Source organism: Staurois parvus, unplaced genomic scaffold, assembly GCF_062004578.1.
Source record: "Staurois parvus isolate SC_StPar_1 unplaced genomic scaffold, SC_StPar_1.0 ptg000023l, whole genome shotgun sequence".
NCBI classification, from domain to species: domain Eukaryota; kingdom Metazoa; phylum Chordata; class Amphibia; order Anura; family Ranidae; genus Staurois; species Staurois parvus.
In genome coordinates this window covers 3,790,686-3,813,860 of record NW_028317819.1, presented here as the reverse complement: position 1 = coordinate 3,813,860, position 23,175 = coordinate 3,790,686, and the positions used below count along the sequence as shown (strand labels likewise).

At 40.3% G+C, this 23,175-nt stretch overlaps 1 protein-coding gene across 2 annotated transcripts in view; it reads left to right on the top strand.

Moving 5' to 3' along the window:
• SLC11A2 (solute carrier family 11 member 2) overlaps nt 1-23,175 on the top strand; it is a 142,463-nt gene that overhangs the window by 113,072 nt on the left and 6,216 nt on the right. For both annotated transcript variants that reach the window (XM_089692828.1, XM_089692835.1), the window contains exon 16: nt 7,900-7,953. In XM_089692828.1, coding sequence (XP_089548954.1) covers nt 7,900-7,953 — 54 coding nt within the window. The remainder of the gene's footprint in view (nt 1-7,899; nt 7,954-23,175) is intronic.

The window sequence follows — 23,175 nt, the reverse complement described above, 5'->3', positions numbered from 1 at the left end:
GACCCTACTCTCTTAGAACATTTACAGCCGATGCCTTCAGCCCTAATTTTTTGTGTTGATGCTTTTGAAATTGTCATTAGACAAGTCTTGGGCATCTGTCTTATATCTGTGGATTTTGTGACCTAAAAGCTTAGATTGCAGTACTATGCATGCCATTTGATGGCGAATTCCTCTTTGGGTAATTCCTTCACAAATTCATCAAAGAAGTAACTGGGGAAAAGGTACTCCTACCCCATAAAATAAAAAGCTGAAAGTGAAACTTTTATGGTCAAAACAAAAATGGACGAACAGGCAGGATTTTTAATGCAGAAGAGACCTGCTTTGTCTCTTCTGCATTAAAATGATCCACCTGCCTGTTCGCCCCTGTACAGGGAACTGCACACGTGCAGCTCACTGTATAAATTCGCCAATGCTGAATATGACTGAATCTGCGCAGGAGTGTTGTCATGTTGGCCTGGCTAATGAAAGTAGCTGGCTCTTGATGCCCGGAAGCTGGCCGCTAGAACAAGCCAGCGGCTGGCAGAGAGATCAAGGACACCGCATCACTGGAGCCGAAGTGAGTAGAGTTCCGCTTTAAGTTTACTACATCTACAGCTTCTGTCTCTACTTAAAGAAAAGGGTCTGTATGTTCTGCTCAGGCATCAGGTGTCAAAACCAAGTCTAACCAGAAGCCCTCTTCACAATGATGGGGCCCTCCCCTCCTCATGTTAGAAGGCCATTTGTTGGTGTTCGACCCAGTCTGGAACCAGGACATCCCAGACTTCTGGGTCAAATCTATCATTTCCTGTTTTGCTTTTACTTTCCAGTGCCGTTTGTTATCTAGAAAAATTACATATTGTGCAAGACACAATTTTGCAATGCAAGCAGTACTTCCAGAATAACTCCGTCATTTGACTTTTTTCTTTGCACACCATACACTTGACAATAGTCCAGTAGTCATTCCTATTTCATATTTTTTGTCTAATATCTGTAGGTTCATTACTCCTGGTTCACATATGTGCGGGCCATGATTTGCGCAGGCACGAGAGTCCATTCATTTGAATGGACTCCCGTGCCCCGGGACATGCAGGAAGGAAGTCCCTGCACTACTTGGGAAAACCGCAGCCTGCACTGGAACCGAGGTTCCCAGTATGGTCCGATTTCCAGTGCAGGCGGCACGCCAATAGAATGAATGGCACCTGCCTGCTGGTCCCGCATTCCTCTCTGTGGGTGGTGCGGCTGCAGGTATTTGTGCGGGCCCTGCAGCAGCACCACCCTCACAGATGTGAACCAAGCTTAAAGGGTGGTGAACACAGCTGACAAGCTGTAGTTTGGTTACCTACATCTACCTAAAAGCAGAGCTCCACCCAAAAGGGAAGTTTCACTTTAAGCCTTTGTCCCCATTCCCCATTAAGGATTGGCACCTTTGGGGGGAGGGGAGCAAGTACCCGAATTTGACAGGTACCTGCTCCCACTTCCGCTGCGATCGCTAGCCCTAGGCTATCGGAAGCAGAAGTTGTCCCCCCTCTCCCCGTAGTCTTCTGGGACACGTAACAGGTCACAAAAGACTATAGGGCCATTCACAAAGTGCAGCGCTTCTCACGTGTCTGCAGTAGGAACCCAGCTGTGAAGCCGCAAGCTGTCAGTCAGGTGCCCACACCGAAGATGCCGGTGCCAGTGAGAGAAGACGGCCGGTGAAACCAGCTGTGGTGAGGACACCGCTGGACCGAGGAACAGGTAAGTGTCTGTATTTTTTAAAAGTCAGCAGCTACAGTTTTTGTAGCTGCTGACTTTTATTTTTTATTTTTTCAGCTGGAACTCCACTTTAATATTAAAAGGGACCATATATCTGTACATATAGTACTCTGTTTTCTAGGTTACATGAATATGTACTAGACTTTTATTTGGGGGCAGCCTACATTTGGAAGTAATTACAAGAACTGAAGACGGGAACCAGGAATGCCATTATAGTGTGTTCTGTAGTATCTAAAACAGAGGATGGACATAGCTCCTAGGTTTGGCTCTGAATTCTGGCTGATAGATAACATCTCTATCAAACACAGCAAAAAGTTCACAGTGAAGCCTTTTAACTCTGATAGACAGAAGTGAGATCCTAGCGCTGGTTTAAAATACCATATTAAATTAAAGTTTAACCAGATAAATACACAGTATAAATACACGTATACTTCCAGCTTGACACGCCAAAGAATTTGTAATTCTAATCAACCAGTCAGGGTTTATATGCATCTATGGCACAGCTAGGCAGATGACAGATTTTTTTCCTGCTTAGCCATACAACTTTCTATGCCTCATCTCCACCTACAACCTGTTGACTGGACAGTAAATTACCAATGTTACCTCTGTCAAATATGGCCAGGAGACAATCAAGGAAGTAGTAAAGCTTAAAACAAGAAGTAATAGAGTGATATTCCCATTTCTGTATTGTAAGGACCTTACATTTGCATTGCTGTCTGAAGGGGGATCTGCCTCTGAACATGCCCGGGCGGGGGGAAATAATTTCTGCTGCGGCATGTGTACTCAATGGGCCACTGCAAGGGAGAGCGGTTGAGGAGCAGTAAAAATGTGGCTCAGCCATGGGGTATACCTGCCCCCAATCGCTAATGTAAACAAGCCCTTACACACACATACTGTAAGAGGAATTATAACCTTTGCTGCGCTTGGTGAACACTACTGCTTGCCGAATGTGACTCCTTTAAGTGAATGGGGGCATGCTGCAACCACATGCAACGCATGTGTAGCAAGTTCTCTCCTGTGTTTAAACTGATTATTTTCAATTCCCTGCAAATGTGCATCTCCACAAAGTAATAACACACTGTAACTGCAGCAGCTATCATGAGCCTACCGTCATTTCCTACCTGAAATGCTTCAGTCCTTATCAATCCCCTCTCCTATCCGCACTTTTTTTGGCCTGCCTCACACATGTATTAGCATTCTCTGCAGTCAATATTTTATGCCTTTCATCGTGTGTGTGTGGGATCTTTAGGGCTGGCATTAGTCACTCAACTACTCATTCTGAGCATTATATAAAATAACACATTTTTGGCTTCCCTTTAGACATGCATCCTTGCTGGCCATTTGGTGCTTTAGATTTTAGCTGTGCAATCTGCTGATCAGGTGCTGGGCTACACTTCATTTAAAGTGTAAGGGATGTTGGCAATGGGTTCTTTCATATAAAGCTTGGAGCAGGGTGTTGTGATGTTTACAGGAGCTTTCCTGCGTCTCCCACAAAACTCAATCTTGCTACAGAACAAGGGCCAGCAGAAAGACCCAGTTATGATGTCAGAGGTTCTCCTTGGAAAGGAATGGTCTGACTGTATGTTGATTGGGAAGGGGTTGGGGGAAGAGAGAGGTATTATATGCATATCACTTTATGCTTTAGGGGCCCATTCACACTTATGTTTTAGGGTAACATGGTACAATGCACCACACACCCATTAGTGCTTTACAGTGTCATTCAGTTTCATTGGCACCCTAACACTCTAAGGGAATCCACTACCATGCATCATAGTACACAGCGTTACATGAAATAGGGCTCGTCTGATTTTTTTTTTTTTTTTTTGCCAAATGAATGGGCTGACTTAAAGCAATACACGTGAAGGTGTGACATAACATGGATTAATGCACTGCAACAGATCAGAAAGGTGTTACTGAATCCTTACAAGAGAAGTGTGGCAAAAGCTCTTTTGATTATACTTCTCTTGTTGGTCACAGTCTTGTCTTGTGACTCAACCTCTCAGTTCGCTGCTGAATGAGCCTAAACGTTTGCAGAGGTCAGGTTTATACAGATGGTTCATTTAACCAAATGAATAGTGAATATGCATTACAGTGTTCAGAATTGTCATGTTGGATTGTTCTGCCCAGAGATAGTGTCCCTGAGAAAATGAACATGTTGACCTGGGGCTGCCAAGCCTTTGACTGCATTATTTGTGGGTTGCATGGTACGTCTTCCATCCTGCTGGCAGTCTTTTCTACTGTACATAGGATAAGTTCTAGAAGGCCAGCTTACAGGCAATGCGAAGTGATGTCATAAGTCATGTTATTAAAGTTGAAGTACAGTTATGGAGGACTAGGACACCCCAAACATTTTGCTCTGGAGATCTATAACTATATAGATGATATAGTTACTTTAAGTCAGTGGTTGTCATCTTATGAGTTACATAGTTAGTCTGGCTGAAAAAAGACAAAAGTCCATCCAGTTCAACAATAAATTAAAAAAAAATTATAATCCAATACCCACAGTTGATCCAGAGGAAGGCAAAAAACCCAGCAAAGCATGATTGAATTTGCTCCTGCAGGGGAAAAAAATTTCCTTTCTGATCCCCCGAGAGGTAATCAGATATTCAGTGGATCAACTTTACCTATTAATGTTAGTAACCAGTTATATTTTGTGTATCCAAGAAAGAATCCAGGCCTTTTTTCACAGCAATCCACTGAGCTGGGCAGAACCAACTCTTGAGGGAGTCTATTCCAATTTTTCACAGCTTTTACTGTGAAGAAACCTTTCCGTATTTGGAGATTAATTCTCTTTTCCTCCAGACGTGCCCCTCGTCATCTGTGATGACCTTGAGGTGAATAACTGTACACTGAGTTCACTATATGAAACCTCTGATATATTTATACATGTTGATCATATCATATCACCCCTTAATCTCCTCTTCTCAAGAGAGAATTCAGTTCCTCTAATTTTTCCTCATAGCTGATCTCCTCCATGCCTCTTATCAGTTTGGTTGCCCTTCTCTGTACATTCTTCAGTTCCCCAATGTTATTTTTGTGGATTGGTGCCCAAATTTGAACTGCATATTCTAGATGAGGTGTTACTAATGATTTGTACAGGGGTAATATGATATCTCTCTCTCTGGAGTCTATACCTCTTTTACAATAGACAATTTCACTCACTTTAGAACCCGCAGCTTGGCATTGCATGCCACTATTAAGCTTTTTGATCTACCAGAACTCCCAGATCCTCCTCCACCATTGATTCCCCCAGTTGTACCCCCCCTAGTATGTATGATGCATGCATATTATTAGCCCCCAAGTGTATAACCTTACATTTATCAACATTAAACCTCATTTACCACATAGTTGCCCAATTAAACAGTGCATTGAGGTCGACTTGTAAGTTTGGAGACATCCTGTAAGGACGTTATTCCACTGCACAGCTTGGTGTCATCTGCAAAGACTGAAATGGTATTTTTAATCCCAGACCCTATATTGTTTATAAATATATTAAAAAGTAAGGGTCCCAACACTGAACCTTGGGGTATACCACTGACAACCCTAGACCATTCAGAGTATGATTCATTAACCACTACTCTGAATACGATCTTTTAGCCAGTTTTCTATCCATTTACATACAGATTTTTCCAAGCCCGTAGACTTTACCTTACACATTAGCCGTGTGTGGGGAACTGTGTCAAACGCTTTTGCAAAAAGTATTCCCTGTCCACCACCACCCCTCTGTCCAAGTATACCACGTCCACCGCCACCCCTCTGTCCAAGGTTTTGCTCACCCCCTCATAAAAAGAAATCAGGTTTGCTTGACATCTTCTGTCTTTCATGAATCCATGCTGTCTGTTGCTTAAAATATTTTTTTCCAGCAACAACTCATTTATGTGGTCTTATTAAACTCTCCAGTATCTTCCCAACTATAGATGTTAAACTAACAGGTCTATAAATACTTCGTAAAGATTTTGACCCCTTTTTAAATATTGGCACCACATTGGCCTTATGCCAGTGTTACTATGCCAGTCATTAAAGAGTCCCTAAAAATTAGAAACAATGTCTTTGAAATGACAGAGCTCAATTTTTTTAAGGACCCGTGGGTGTATGCCATCCAGTCCAGGTGCTTTATTCACCTTTATTCTGTCTAAATATTTCTGGATCATATCAATTGTGAGCCAATGTGGATCATCTGGAGCTGTGTCAATACCATGCCCATTATAGACGAGCTCCCCCATACTCCTTTGTATACACAGAGCTGAAGAAGGTATTGAATAAATTTGCCTTCTCTTTGTCCCCAGTCACCCACTCTAGATTATTTTGTAAACGGCCTACATGCTCGGACCGGACCTTTTTACTATTAATATTTTTGAAGAATTTTTGGGGGTTGGTCCTGCTATCTTTTGCAATCTGTCGTTCGTTTTCAATTTTTGCGGCCTTTATTTCCTTTTTACATATGCTGTTACTGTATATTCTTTGTTATGTTTAAACGATGATACCGTTCCTTCATTTTTATATTTAATAAAAGTTATTTTCTTATTATCTATAGCTTTTTTAACTTTGCATGCCATTATAAGTGCCTCTGAAAGCATTGAAAATATTCAATATATATATATATATATAATGCTGTAGAAGACTTTTCAAGACTGCAGACTTAATAGAGAAGATGGTCAATCTGCAGACATGCTACAGGTGTTGTTGACTGGAAAGCTGCATAAGACCGTGGGAATATATTGCATGAGACTGTTAGAAATCGTTGTCATCACAGCCGCTTAACACATCAATGCTTCCACTCCCAGTACTTGGGATCTCCAAAGTTTCACACACCTATCAAAAGACTGCATGTGGCCCCTGGAGCTGCAGGCCCAGCACTTATAATACAACAGGCCTAAAGGTCTTCACTATGGAGCATGAGATGACAGTAATGTGTGCAAAGTAGTGATACAAAGTGATATGCCAATAATAGCCATAATATTTAGATATCCAAAAATGTAATCTTACATATTTACCTATTTGAATGTAGGCTTGAATATATTGTCAGGCTTGAGTTACAGTTGTGCTCAAAAGTTTTCACACCCTGGCAACAATTGGGCAATTTTGGCATTGATATTGATAATTGAAATTTTGGCAGTTGAGGCTTCAATGTTTCTTGGTCTATCTGACATTGGCTTGGTATCAAGAGATTCTGGAATTTTCCACTTCTTAATGAGTGATTGAACAGTGCTGACTGGTATATTCAAGGCTTTGGACGTCTTTGTATATCCTTTTCCATTTTTTAAAGTTCCATCACCTTGTTACGTAGGTCTTTTGACAGTTCTTTTCTGCTCCCCATGGTTCAGTATCTAGCCTGCTCAGTGCATCCACGTGAGAGAAAAACAAACTCATTGACTATTTATACACTGACACTACTTGCAATTTTAAAAGCCACAGATGTGGGAAATTAATCTTTAATTGCCATTTTTTTTTGTTTACAAACGGTTTTATTGTACGAAAGTAGACTGTAAAACAACAGTACATTTACAAATGATACATACAGCAAAAACAAGGCACTTTTGAAAAGTACAATACAGAAAAATATATTAATGTAAGAAAGAGAAGAAATAGAAAACAGTAGGTTGCAAGTACATGAAATACATAGATGATAAGGTAGATTGAATGATATATCTGTCAACAGTATATGCCAGTCAACTTTCATTGGGGATGTTGTTAATTATGCAATAAATGTCTATAATCTCTCCATGACTCCCATTTTTTATCAAATAAGTGCATCTTATCTAGTAGGGTATAATGAATACGTTCCATGAGCATTACAGCATCTATGCTGTGTAAAACGGAGGCCAAGGCTTTAATTGCCATTTTAACTTGTGTGTGTCACCTTGTTTGTCTATAAGAAGGCTAAACATTACAGGGTATGTAAACTTTTGATCAGAACCATTTGGGTGAAGACAGTGTTTTGACATGATCAGTCATATTTTCAATTTCAAAGCCAAAATTTCACGTTTTCTGACAGGTTATGCAAACTTTTGAGCACAACTGTATTTACTGTTTGATATGTATTGTATATGCATTAATATTTTATTACATGCCATAAAATATCAGTCTGTGTAAACCATAGTTACGTGTTATACAGTATTTGGTATCTGTTGGGTACTTACCACTGTTTGTGTTTCTTTCCTGCAGACATGGCAATGCTTGGTTGCCTTGGGCATGAAGTTCCTTGAATGTGGGCAGACGGTAAGCATCAATCAAATAATGCTGGCCGAAGATCAAGCTTCTTCTGCTGTTATTAACTAACGGATTGAAATGTATCTGGGCATGGCAAGTAGCCATCAGAACCAGTGTGTTTCTATGGTTTACTGTGTGAACTTACAAAAAGTATGTGCAATTTTGCACAGAGGACGATATGTTAGTTGTATAAATTATGGCTCTTTTCTGCATTTCTCTTATTTACATCAAATTATGTATATCACGGTGCTTTGGCTATTCAGTTCAATGTTTTATTTTGAGAAATCAAAAACTGTTTTCTTTCTTGTCCTAATGCCTATATACCTGCCATACTTTAATTTACCAATCAGCGTTTCAGTGAGCTGTGTCATCACAACTTTTCCCTACTAATTTTACAAGAGATGTTATCAGCTGTCCATGCTGATGATGGATGGCATCTACAGAAATATTTTGGAGAGTGTCTAATAGGTGTGATGGTAATTTGTTCACAAACTTCAGGCCATATACTGTAAGTGTATTGTAATGCAAGTAATATTTTGTTTCAAGCAACACTTCAGTCAAATCAATGGTAGCCAAAAAAAGATAAGGAGAGGACATGCTGTTTAATTAAATGGTCTGCTTTAAATGAGTATAGATTTATCGTAGTTAGTTCAGAGATACACCAACTGAAGGTTCTAATGACTTTTCTCTGATAGAAGCACAACTTCTGCTTCCTGCTGAAGTTTTTCCTTCTAAAGATACAGCTGTAGTAAGAAAGATAATGTCTGTAGGATCTCATACTTGGAGCCCTGGATCTATAAAATAGTATTGTCTTTAGTACAGTGGACTTCACATAACACTGAATTTTGGTGGTGGCGCTTATGGAACGGATCTGGGCATTATTAATTTCAGAAACAAGCTGTCGAAGGAGAACATTATTTAAAGAAAAAAAAAATCATCCATTAACTGATTCTATTGTATTGTGCATGTATTGCTATAATTGAAAGAATTAACAGAGCTGTCTGTAATTATTGGTTGAGAAAAAACACACTACTAAGTATTCATGTGTGTATATGATAAAGCTGATAGCATTCTTTTCTGCTGTTCTATCAGAAAGGCACACATTGTCAGAACACTGATCTCCAACAGCTGAATGGGTTTTTATATCCACATTATTGTTTTTAGTTTAGTTCTTTCTGAGAAAGATTTTTCTTGTTAACGTTGCTATATGTCCACTTAGATATTTAGGTCAACATTTTTATTCCATATTGTTAATAAGATGACTACTTTACTTTGCTCATTAGGGAGCAAACAATGATTTCCAGCAATGCAACCACTTTACTGGCACTGTTGAGTTTTTTCACTTCTTACCAAAATTTTCCCTGAAGATTGGATAAATATAAGGTTTCCACAGATGATTTGTTAGTAGAGTGATCTTATGTTAAAACATGGGTACATGCAGTCTCCTGTTTATGATGTCTTCAACGCCTTAAACATTGGAAGATTATACTGTTTCTGTATGCAACACATTAAAGATGAACTTCAAGTACAAAAAAATTATTTAGACATCTTCCTCTGTAACCAAAAAATACAATTTACTTTGTATGCACCAAATACCTTTGTGAACCCAGATATTACCTTGTAAAAGTGGTGACATTGTCACTGTGCTGCACATAAGCCTGTACAGAGAGCAGAGCTGTAAGTGGAATTCAGCAGGTCTGCCGACTACATAAAGAAAACGATAAAGGGGCAGATACAAGACCAGTACTTCTACACAAGAGAAGAGATCATCAGTGACTGGTCTTTATTGATGGAAGTGCAGTGCTTTCATGCTGGATTACGGCACAGATTTGGAATAGATACACAAAGAACACAATAATTTAAGTAAGAACAACCTGGAGTCTTCTATTTAGACAATATTAGTTAAGTCGATTGCAACTTTGGAAAAAGTGAGAAACACAGCACATATATGTATCTTTGATAAAACTGTACAAAAACATTGCATTGTTCTGCTTTTATGCGCTGTGGGAAAAAATCAGAACAGTGGTCTTTTTTGACTGAAAAACACAGCTTTTTGAAGTGATTAAGTGAATAACTTTTCCTGTGGAAATTTGATGGTGTTGATCTTTTTCAATTTGGTTTTACCATTCCCAACAATCTTTTTTTAAAGCGTAGTTCCACGCAACCTGTCAAAAAATAAAAGTCAGCAGCTACAAAAACTGTAGCTGCTGATTTTTAAAAAACAGCCCTGTATTCCAGGAGGCCAGCATCTTCAGTGTGGGCACCCGGCTGTGATAGCTTGCGGCTTCACAGCCGGTTACCCACTGTGCATGTGCGAGTAGTGCTGCGCTTCGTGAATGGTCCTGTAGTCTTCTGGGACCTGTCACATGTCCCAAAAGACTACAGGGAGGGAGGACACCTTCCGCTAGGCGATCGGACCGGAAGTGGGAGCGGTACCTGTTAAATTCGGGTATCCGCTCCCTAAAGGTGCCAATCCTTAATGGGGAGCGGGGGAACAGTCCTTGAAGCGTAACTTCCCCTTTTGGGTGGAGCTCCGCTTTAACTTACCTTTATTTTCTTGTGTGAGTGTTTTTGTGTTTTTTTTCAAAAAAGATTGTTTTACAGCTCAAGGCTCACATACACAAACAATGCCTCCAGACCGTGAAAAAAATCCATCCTCGCTGATTATCCATATCACTTGTGTTGAAAAAAATGATTTTTTTTTTTTTTTTTTTATGAAAAAGTTCCCTATAACATCTGCTTAAAGTATATGCAAGTCCTCACCATTCAATTTTTTTTTTTATGTGATCACATTATCTCTGTTCTCAGCTGCATAAGGTCCCTTTCACACAACCGTTCCAATCAGGTCTTCCTGTAGGTTTTTCAGGCGGACCTGCCATTCACCATTATGGACCAGCAGGTGTAAACAGAATTGTGTCCGTTTACACCTGCCTACCTCCAATTCGATCTGGTCTGCTAAAAACAAACAGAAGGGGATCCACCCCCCTTCATCTAGGTGGACCAGATCAGAGGGCAGTAAGGCTCAGTTCATGTCTGCTCTGTGTAAACTGAGCAGACATGAACCTGCCACCTGCCTGTCATCATAAACTGAGCAGACACGGAACTATCATCTGCCTACTTTGCTCAGCAGGGGATCAGTGGGCAGATCTTCTGCTGAGCAAATGTATTCTGTCCCTTGTGAAAGGGGTTGGGTATGGCATGTGTCAGTAGCAGTCTGATCATTAGAGGAGAAGTAATCTGTGTTCCCAGCACAGTAAGAAAAGTGGCCACACTGGGATGGATGTGCTCTCAGGGCTAGTGTGATTAGTTTGCTATAAGAAAGCAGGGGGACTGGCAGGATCACCAGAATTTCACACAAAGGAAGCAATACAAAGAGAACAGGATGTTTTTTGACATACAGTTGTGTTCAAAATAATAGCAGTCAGACATCACTAACCTGATCAATCACTGTTTTTGGTAGAAATGATATTTCTACATGGCAAATAATTTACTAGCAGGTGTAGTAGAGTAATAGAAATCCAACGGACCCAACAGTCATGACATGCATGCTGCTGATTCTGTGTCATTGAAGCACTAATTGAGAGGGCATGTTCAAAATAATTGCAGTGTGGAGTTCTATTAGTGAGGTCATTCATTCTTTGAAAAACAGGTGGCAATTATTGCCCTTATTTAAGGAAGGAAGGCAGCAAATGTTGTACATGCTGGTTACAGTGCAATTCTCTCTGAAATTCAGAGGAAAATGGGTTGTTCCAGACATTGTTTAGAAGAACAGCGTACCTTGATTAAAAAGTTGATTGGAGAGGGGAAAACATATAAAGAAGTGCAGAAAATGATAGGCTGCTCAGCTAAAATGATTGCAAATGCTTTAAAATGGCAACCAAAACCTGAAAGATGTGGAAGAAAGCGACAAAACTACCATTCGAATGGATAGAATAGCCAAAAGGGCAAGGACTCAGCCAACAATCAGCTCCAGGAAGATCAAAGTAGGTATAAAGTTACCTGTGAGTACTGCTACAATTCGAAGATGCCTATGTGAAGCCAAGCTATCTGCAAGAAGCCCCCGCAAAGTCCCACTGTTGAAAAAAAGATGTGCTGAAGAGGTTTCAATTTGCCAAAGAGCACATTGACTGGCCTAAAGAGAAATGGCACAACAATGTGTGGACTGATGAAAGTAAGATTGTTCTTTTTGGGTCTAGTGGCTGGACACAGTTTGTCAGACGACCTCCAAACACTGAATTCAAGCCACAGTACACTGTGAAGACAGTGAAGCATGGTTGTGCAAGCATCATGATATGGGGACGTTTCTCATACTACGGTGTTGGGCCTATTTATCGCATACCAGGGATCATGGATCAGTTTGAATACATCAGAATACTTGAAGAGGTCATGCTGCCTTATGCTGAAGAGGAAATGCCCTTGAAATGGGTGTTCCAACAAGACAATGACCCCAAACACACCAGTAAACGTGCAACATCTTGGTTCCAGACCAACAAGATTGACGTTATGGAGTGGCCAGCCCAATCCCCGGATCTTAATCCAATAGAAAATGTGTGGGGTGATATCAAAAATGCAGTTTCTGAGGCAAAACCAAGAAATAGAGAAGAACTGTGGAATGTAGTCCAATCATCCTGGGCTGGAATACCTGTTCACAGGTGCCAGAAGTTGGTTGACTCCATGCAACACAGATGTACAGCAGTTCTCTGAAACAGTGCTTATACAACTAAATATTAATTAAGTGATTCAAAGGAAAGCAAAATCTTCAAACATTTTTCAGTTTATATAGTGAATGTTTGAGTTTCTAAAGAAGAATACAAATACTGCTATTTTTTTGAACAGTCTAATATTCACTTTTCTTCAATTTGTTTAGAGGAACAACACAAATTTGATATTTTTGTTCATGTTTTGATTTGGAATAGAATGTGTAGCATTCCCAATGCATTTGTGTGTATGGAAATAAAAGCAATTAGAAGGATTTTGAGCTTTATTCACACTGCTATTATTTTGAACACAACTGTAGGTACATGGTACAATAGACACATATCAAGGATATGAAATGTTGGGGTAACATATTCTGTAATAGCAAAGGTGGCCATATCCTTAGTACATATTTGCTGCAATCTCAAAGACAGAATATACACAGACTTTTACTTGGTTCTGTCTGCATCCGAGAACTGTTTGAGTAATTTAAAGGGGTGGAGTTTAGCACCATGAGGGGTTTATTCTGTATTTAGACATGAGAGACCAGTTTTAGACATATTTAGGTTCACTTTATAAGGACAAGTTATCTAACCTACTTTTACGTTCGTTTTTTATATTAATATCTACACTGTAATAGCTTACTGGTTCCTACCCCCATGCTTCAGTTTTTTTTGCTAGTGTCCTAGGAGGATGGACGCTTTTTCAATAGCGCTGATGTGTTTTGACTAACCAATACATTTTTTTTAATAGCACCTTATTTACATAATTTTTTCCCCTTGATTCATTTAAGACACTTCTCGACATCAACTGCACAAAAAAAGTGGCAACCATCCCAACCTGTAACTAGCCTTCGCAGCAAGGTGCACATGGAAAGGCAAAACACATCACAAACAAAGACTTACAAGCACACTTACCTGTCTAACAATTCACATTAAAAGCAGAGAGTTTTGTTTGCACACATTTGCAAACATATGTGTAAGCTGCAGTGCCTGCGTCAAAGCTCCTCTATATACTGCAGCCCCAAGTCTATAATTTTCAGAATCTCCAAGCTGAAGCACATACAGTAGTAATGGATAGATTAAGGGAAGGTTTGCCTAGAGAGGAATTCCACCCCTCCTTAAAGGTACGGGGATGTACAGCAAGAGCACAATGGCAGCTGCAAGCAACCAATGCGTCCTCGCATCAAATTCAACTAACTGTACAAAAAGTGGCAAACACCCCAACCTCTAAGTCAAAAAATAGTGCAGCGCTATAAGAAATACAACAATATAGTCACAATGCGGATTATATAGGATAAAGTGGCACACGTGCTCAATAAACATGCAACAACTAGGTGCTGTGCCACCAAATAAAACCTTAACAGCGTTGGTGAAATGCCATATAATAATACTTCACACTCTAAAGCGTACTCAGTGCATATGGTGACCAAAAAATCAGAGGCTAATAAAGTTCATAGATGGTATTCTGTGTTTCACTCATAAGGCCAATACATGCAGGTGGTGATAATGCATGTGAAATTCTGTGCTGTTGTCAATCCTCATATGGCTAAATTGCCCCCTCATCTTAACTCACTGACCCAATGGGCCGTCACGCCTTTAAGATCACTTAGAGATCTTAATCCAAAGGTAGATATCCTCAGCAGACCCTCTGTGGACTCCTCCGTGATATTCAAGTATTCAGGACACTCAGGGTACAGTACAGGGGATGACCAGAGACTTCGGACACAGTACAGGGAATGACCAGAGACTGTGGACATAGTACAGATGACCAGAGACTGCAGACAGTAAAGGAGATTACCAGAGACTGTGGACCTTTGGAGAGGGAGGGGGAGCGGGTACCTGAATTTGACAGGTACCCGCTCCCACTTCCGCGGAGTTGTCCTTCCTTCTTCCCGCGGTGGCTTCTGTGACAGCCGGGTGCCCACTTCGAATGCACGAGAAGCGCTGTGCTTTGTGAATTGCCCGGAGCCTTCTGGGACCTGTCATGTGTCCCAGAAGAGATCGAACCATTCACAAAGCGTAGCGCTTCTCGCGCATGCGAAGTGGGCACCGGGCTGTCACAGAAGCCACCGCGGGAAGACTGCAGTGCTGGAGCGAGGAACAGGTAAGGTCCTGCAGGAGCGAAGAGCTGAGCGGCCGGCCCGATATTCTGACATGGTGGCAGCTGAAATACCAGACCGGCCGCTTTACATTCGCTCCATAAGACGCACTGACATTTCCCCCTCTTTTTTTGGGGGAAAAAAGTGTGTCTTATGCAGTGAAAAATACAGTATATTATAACATATAAAGAAGTAAACATGGACTGCGTAGTTACGGGTAAGGAAATATTGCATAGAAACAATAGTTTAGAGACATAAAAATAACAAAGATTACGCAGCAGTACCCAGATAACATTCCACAAATATTACATAACCATTCCTAAGTGGCATATAAGTCATGGGCACAGATTCATAGCAACAATACCCAATACAATACAAGCAATAAAACCCCTGCATCATAGAAGACCAATGCCTATAGAACCATAGACAATACATTCAAACCATCATAAACTACCCAAGGGGATTATCAATAGTTGAAGTCTCTCTCATGCCTACTCTATCTGGCTGTCAAAGTGTCTCCCAAGGTGTCTCTCTGTTAGGTCTGCAAGTGTATAGTCCAAACGCACACGTTCCTGCGTTAAAAATGGCTGTGTGTATAAGTGGGTGCTGCAGCGACCATCGGCTGGAACCGAACAAATCAGCAAGGAAAAATGTCACCAGCACACCGAGGATCACCAATATGGGTCCAAAGGTTTTAATGAACGATCACATAGTTACAGCAAGGCAACGTTTTGGAGTCTCGCAGGACCCCTTCATCAGGCATGTGACGATGGCTGATGAAGGGGTCCTGCGAGACTCCAAAACGTTGCCTTGCTGCAACTATGTGATCGTTCATTAAAACCTTTGGACCCATATTGGTGATCCGCAGTGTGCTGGTGACATTTTTTTTTCTCTGTTAGGTCTCTCTCCTCACGTCAGATCTCGCTCTGTCATTCTAGTTCCTTTAATTTGCCATCATTGAGGATTGTCTGATGGTCTAAACTGCACAATCATATTCAGTATTAATTAAAGATAATTTCCTGCCTGGAATCGTGACCTCTGGAGCTTGCTCTGATCTCCATTCCCATTAAATGTTATTTTTTTTTACATCACACGTGGACCTTTTGACCATCAGTCGACCAGTTTAGTATACCAAAGCCATATGACCCCATGGAGATGCTCTGGCCTCCACCTGTCTGCCAACCCTCTGAAGACAAAGGGGCAATCATAATTACAATGCGTAACATATGATTAGAATACTAATGAAGGCTCCAACAGGAAAAGCTTTGTTCTCTGAGAGGAGGAGGAAAGGATACAATCTTCTAAATAAACCGCCCTTCTTACCAAGAGTTGTATACATACACTTTTGACTATGTCTTCGTCAATCTCTTGATGTATTTACACATATAATATTAATCACAAATTATTGTATATACTGTATATATTCCCTATAGGCTATGGTAATTTCCTAAACATTCCCACCTTGAGGGTGAACAATTCCTGAATGAGAGAGCCCTCACATTAGTTCCCTTGAAGGCACCTTAATAGAAACACATCAACTTTCTTTCAGGTGGGCTAAAACTATACAAAATACAAAAACAATTTTAAATTTTTTAAAAAAAAGTAAAACACCTGCGAAATGGACTCCCTTGCATAGGCCCTGAGCACTTGACAACCAAAACATATTAAAATGGCCAAAATCACGAGACCTCATTGCCTGAGGAACATTCACTAACAACAGACTCATCTGAGTTTCCCATTACCATAGTATTACTATTTTCCACTAAACAGATACATTATAACAATCCCAGCATTGATATCAGTGGATTCAACAATAACCTCTAACAATAGTATCAGTGGACTCCATAATAACCACCAACATTGGAGTCAGTGTATGCAGTAATAAATACCAACATTTGTGTCAGTGGACACAATAATAAACCCCAATATTGGTGTCAGTGGATACAGTAATAAACACCAACATTGGTGTCAGTGACCACAATAATAAACCCCAATATTGGTGTGAGTGGATGCATTAATAACCCCCAGCATTGGTGTCAGTAGTCTCAATAATAAACCCCAATATTGGTGTTAGTGGATGCAATAATAACCCCAGTATTGGTGTCAAGGGATGTAATAACCCCCAACATTGGTGTCAGTGGACCCAGTAATAACTTCCAGCTTTGGTGTCATGAACGCAATAACAGTCCCCAACATTGGTGTCAGTGAATGCAATACTAGTCCCCTGCACTGGGGTTATTGAAAGAAATAGCAGCCCCCAGCATTGGGGGTCAGGGCTATGAAATGTAGCTTTCCTTCCCCCCTAGGTCATTGGTGCTGCAATCAAATACTCATCCCCCCATTGTTGATCACTTACACATCACACACTCCTGCGCTGCTCTCTCTCCAAAGGCTGGAACTTTTATTGTATTGTGGGTGGAGATGACTCCACCCTCAGTACAGTCCCTCTCACTGAGTGCCATGTGCTGGACCATAGAAAACTCTTCAGTGCCTGGCACCCCATTGATGCTCTGCTTTCTATATGGTTCCCAATAGCCCACCAACCACACACAAAGGACCAACAGGCCACTTATTGGGAACCAGGGAACTAAAGAATAATTCAGTAGCACAATATGACAGTCAAAGATGTGCATCCAACTTGCAACCAATAGCTGCACTAGCCACTGAGCTTCACAATAATTGAGCAAAAAATCACTAGAGGCTTTAAAAAAAAAAACCTTATCAGCAAATAAAACTTACAGAAAATTCCAGCATACATCACACCACAGTGAATGGGTATTCCAGCTACACCAAGTCCCTCTTACCTGGCTTGCCAGTTATGTAAAAAAATGGGGGAGTGAATAAACAAATAATAATACAGGTCTTAATAATATTATTAAACACCCCCTTCTCACTATTCAATTGGCTTAGGTCAACAATGAAACACACATCACAAACTGTAGGTGAAAAATGGTAAATTTTATAAAGAATTATACATGGACAGCTTAATTACTGGTATGGAAATATTACAAAGAACAATATTTTAGATGCATAAAAATCACAAAGGTTTAACTAAAGTACCAAGAAAACATTTCTCAAATATTTCAGAACCAGTTCTAAAAGACATAAAATCATAGGCACATATTCTGCAATAATACCCAATGCTATGAAGCAATAAAACCCCAGCAGCATAGAAGATGAATACCTATAGAACCAAAGACAATACAGTCAAACCATCATTAACTGGGTAGATTACCATCCAGCACATTTATCCAATATTACCTCTCTCAAAGGATTAACAATAAGTAAAGTCTCTCTCAGGCCCACTATACAGTTGTGTTCAAAATAATAGCAGTCAGACATCACTAACCTGATCAATCACTGTTTTTGGTAGAAATAATATTTCTACATAGCAAATAATTTACTAGCAGGTGTAGTAGAGTAATAGAAATCCAACAGTCATGACAGTTTGGAAATGCCCTTGAAATGGGTGTTCCAACAAGACAACGACCCCAAACACACCAGTAAATGTGCAACATCTTGGTTCCAGACCAACAAGATTGACGTTATGGAGTGGCCAGCCCAATCCCCGGATCTTAATCCAATAGAAAACTTGTGAGATGACATCAAAAATGCAGTTTCTGAGGCAAAACCAAGAAAAGGAGAAGAACTGTGGAATGTAGTCCAATCATCCTGGGCTGGAATACCTGTTCACAGGTGCCAGAAGTTGGTTGACTCCATGCAACACAGATGTACAGCAGTTCTCAGAAACAGTGCTTATACAACTAAATATTAGGTGATTCAAAGGAAAGCAAAATGTTCAAACATTTTTCAGTTCATATAGTGAATGTTTGAGTTTGTAAAGAAGAATACAAACACTGCTATTTTTTTGAACAGTCTAATAATCACTTTTCTTCAATTTTTTTAGAGGAACAACACAAATTTGATATATTTTTCTTCATGTTTTGATTTGGAATAGAATGTGTAGTGTTCCCAATGCATTTGTGTGTATGGAAATAAAAGCTATTAGAAGGATTTTGAGCTTTATTCAGATTTTTCAACACACTGCTATTATTTTGAACACAACTGTATGTGCCTGTCCAAGTGTTGCCCCAGGGTTCTCTCTGTCAGGTCTCTCTCTTAAATCAGGTCTCTCTCTTAAATCTGGTCTCTCTCTCTTTTTGCAATTCTTATACTAGTTTCTTCCATTCCCTATCATTGAGGAATATCTGATTGGTCCAAACGGCACAATCATACCTTTCTCATGAACTAAAGTTGCCCCCTGATATGATGATTATCCAACATTATTTTAAAAATAATTCCCACAGATACATGTGTCTAACATCACACGTGGACCATTTGACCATCAGTTGACTGGTTTAGCATATCAAAGCCATATGACCCCTTGGACATGCTATGACCCATTACCTGCCCTCCACCAGTCCTTCCTAAAAATAAAAGGGTGATCATAATTACAGTGACAAACACATGGCTTTGGCATACTTAGGAAGGTTGTGTCAGCCATGTACATTTCTGGCAGAGACAACAAACTTGACAGGTATGTTTGCAGTTACAAAGATCCTTTGATGGATGCTCTGATGGCTTAGTAGCATCAGTATAAAACTGATATATGCCTTTTCTCACCTGCAACTTCTTCCTTGTCTGCTTTGCAGGCTTGAAGTAGAGGACATACCAGTGATCCTCATTGTTCTGGACTAGCCCAGGTAGATGTGGTACAATAACCTGAGAAGATTCCTGGCAGATGCTATGTGGGCTTTACTGGATCCTAAAGATTTTCTGTCCCAAGGACCAATTTGCCCCAAGCGCTGCCTTTAATGGCATGGTTGTTGAATGCCAGGTTCTGTGGGACAAGGGCATCTCTGAGTCTGTGGTTCCTACAATGCTGAAAGCTAGGAAGTTCTTTCATACTTCACTTGGCATCAGTCTCTAGGCTTTTAGCCCAGGGGTTTCTCTGTGGACATTTATCTTCTTCCTGCAGCTGGGTCTGGAGTAGAGTCTGGCTTTCAGCTCCATCAAAGGTCAGGTTTCTGCCCTTTCCATTTTGGCCTCTGAATTAAGAATTCCATGTGTCCTTTTTTCTGTTGGTTTTGTCTGAACCTCAGAAACTGTCATTTGAACCCATTTCTTTTTCTACTTTCATCCACAAGGTAATGTTTTTTTTGTAGTCATCACCTATGCAAAGTGAGTATCCAAACTAGTGGCCTTACCCTGCAATATACCTTTCCTGGCTCTGCATAGGTACAAGGTAGTGCTGTGGCCCAGGACTTTGTTCCACCATTCCATTTTTTTGTTGTTTTTGGGCTTGTTAGCAGTTGTTTTTTGTGTTGCCCACCTCTCATTTGAACTGCTTTTGAAAGTCCAGAATTTTTAATACTTCCTATGTCCCTGGACAACAAAGAAAGTAGGCTTTTTGTACCCATTGCAAAATTTCCTTTAAGCAACATGGATCCCACCCCTCTGTTTATGATCATGTTTTCAGTACTATAATTCAAAAAGTGCAGCAATAATCAATAACAATCAATAAAGAGTAATCAAATCTGGTAGTCTAACATAACTGTGCTCCAATAAAGAAACGGCGGCAAACAGATGACAAAATGCATGGGCTGAGCCTAATGTAATGTCACCACGCTTAGCGATTGCCCTTCGGAATGAATGCATTGCCATTTCTATCTCTGCTGCAGCTTGGATAATTCGATGTCCGTTTCCTTTTAACCAAATGTGAGTGCAATATTGTTGTTTTACATACATTTTTTACATAAGGATATACTGCACTATGAGGAGTTATGTTTTTTATGCTCACGTGCCTGAGAGTGGAGTATGAGTGGAGTCCAGGATCTAAGCAGTGTTCCATCATCTACCAAGGGTTAGAGCAGTGTTCCATCATCTGCCAAGGGTCAGAGCACTGTTCCATCATCTGCCAAGGGTCAGAGCAGTGCTCCATCATCTGCCAAGGGTCAGAGCAGTGCTCCATCATCTGCCAAGGGTCAGAGCAGTGTGCCACCATCTGCCAAGGGTCAGAGCAGTGCTCCATCATCTGCCAAGGGTCAGAGCAGTGTTCCATCATCTGCCAAGGGTCAGAGCAGTGTTCCATCATCTGCCAAGGGTCAGAGCAGTGCTCCATCATCTGCCAAGGGTCAGAGCAGTGCTCCATCATCTGCCAAGGGTCAGAGCAGTGTGCCACCATCTGCCAAGGGTCAGAGCAGTGTTCCATCATCTGTCAAGGGTGAGAGCAGTGTTCCACCATCTGCCAGGGATCATTTTGGGGTTAACCCCTAAAGTGCTGTTGGCTTTTTCATTAATTTAAAAGCTAAATAGTTCTGGTAAGAATCCATTTTTATTCTTTCTGCCACTGGACCTCCGAGGTGTTCTTTCCCTTCAATGGTATTGGACTAGTGTACACTCTTTTTTTCTTCTTTTGGAAGCACTATTCACACAAATGTTAGACATTTCTTGATTGGCGCACAATTATGTGTTGACTATCATTTTCTGATTACTCTTTATTGATTGATTGGTATAGATTAGCGGTGCACTTTTTGATTTCTGTTTTGTGAGGTTGGTTGTATCTGATAACCTGTGCCAGCAGCTTTGTTTTTTCACTGCATGTTTATCTGAGTGCAGGAATACACATGTTGGTCTTCATGCTTCCAGTACTGCTTTTCTACAAAACTAAGGCATGCTGGTAGGAGGGGATATCCTGGGTTGGCCTGCAGTTTTTTGTTTGCCATTGTCCAATCTTTCTGTAGGCAGCAGTATAACCTTAAGTTTAAAGACGTCCTAAGGCTCTCCATGGAATCCAAGAAAGGGGATTTTACAGTTCTTTGTGTGTTTTTTCTGCTTATTTATTAATGTACCCTTTAATAAAATCTTGTCAAAATTGGTGGAAGCGGACATTTTGGAATGGAAAGTGATTTGAGAATGCATCCTGCTAACAACACCATCACTCTTTCACTTTTATAGTGACACTGAGAGTAGGTATAAAATGCAGGGACCTTTAGAGGGGCCTATATCTATAGCAGGTCTTATTCATCTGAACTACTGGGCCATTCTGAATTATTATTATTATAAAGGATTTATATAGTGCCAACAGTTTGCTCAGTGCTTTACAATATAAATGAACAAAGTTCTAACACTCCCAGGTAGTGTGGAAGCTTGCCTGATCTCTCCTGTGCCCTGGTATTGGTCCAACATTATGGGATGGCTTCATGGCAAGTAGGAATGTGTAAGTGGGAGCAGGAGGGAGCAACTATCTCCAGCATTACCTGGAATTTCCTGCACTTTGTAACTGCTGGCTTCACACTATTTCACACCTTTACAGCATTTTGCTAATTATCTCCATGAGTAGGTCACAGCTGTTCAGCTCAAATAGACAGTATTATATGTCAATTTTCAGCATTTTTATATCTGCAAAGCTTGTTATATGTTTTGTCAATGTCCCTTTAAATAGTTTACCGCATATTAATAAGCCCTATGATGTCTAATTCTGGGATCATGCACTTCTGCCTTAAGTTGCATAGCCTAACTAATTTTATCTGTCTTAAAATCTAGGAAAAACTTGATAATATTATTTAAAAGTCTGCACTTTGTATCCATATAAAAGTTGAAATATACATTGAATGCAATGAAAAGATTGTATTATACATACTAAACTAAAAATAAGATCTTGAAAATTAGCTGACCTGATAATATGAACTGAAATCTTTTAATAAAGATTTTCACAGCATTTTTAGTTGTCATGGTGTGTTTTATTTTTGCGCAGGGCGGCAGATGCTTTCTTACTGCAATGTTTTTTCTGCATTTTGGATTTTGGGGGTGGGGGGGGGGGGTAATTTAGCAAAATATCTAAAATAACTTTGTTTTAGAGTAAACAAGTTTTTTTTTTTTTAACTGTTGTGTCCTCCCCTAAAACAAAGAGGTCTCTTGCTTTTTACTTTAATTACGAACAATAATTTCTAATGACAGTGAAATGCAGTCATTCTCTAAAGTGACCGTCATGGCAGAATAACAGGGGCTGCCGTTGCTGCTCCATTTCTGAAAATGTTAGATAACTAGTTCTGTCTGACTTTAGTACTTTTAAGTCACGGAACAATGCTGTAAATGAGTTTTATTAACCCCTTAAAGCCGACGTCACACAAATATGCATATAGGCATGAATGTCAAACAACAGCAAACATCTCCCAAGCAGGACTCCAGGTGGCAGGAGGTCCTGTTTAGATCTCCTGGGAGAGATCGGTGCAGTGCACTGCACAGGTTGGAGATCCAAGTGAAGACAAAGACAATCCTTGAGAGTTAAAAAATTATGAGATTTTTGGTGCCGTGAATTTACAGTGAACCAGCTACCATTATCTAAGGAAATCTAAAGGGGATCTGCTGCCACCTGGAGTCCTGTTTGGGAGATGTATGCTGTTGTTGGACATTCGTGTCTTTGTATATTTATA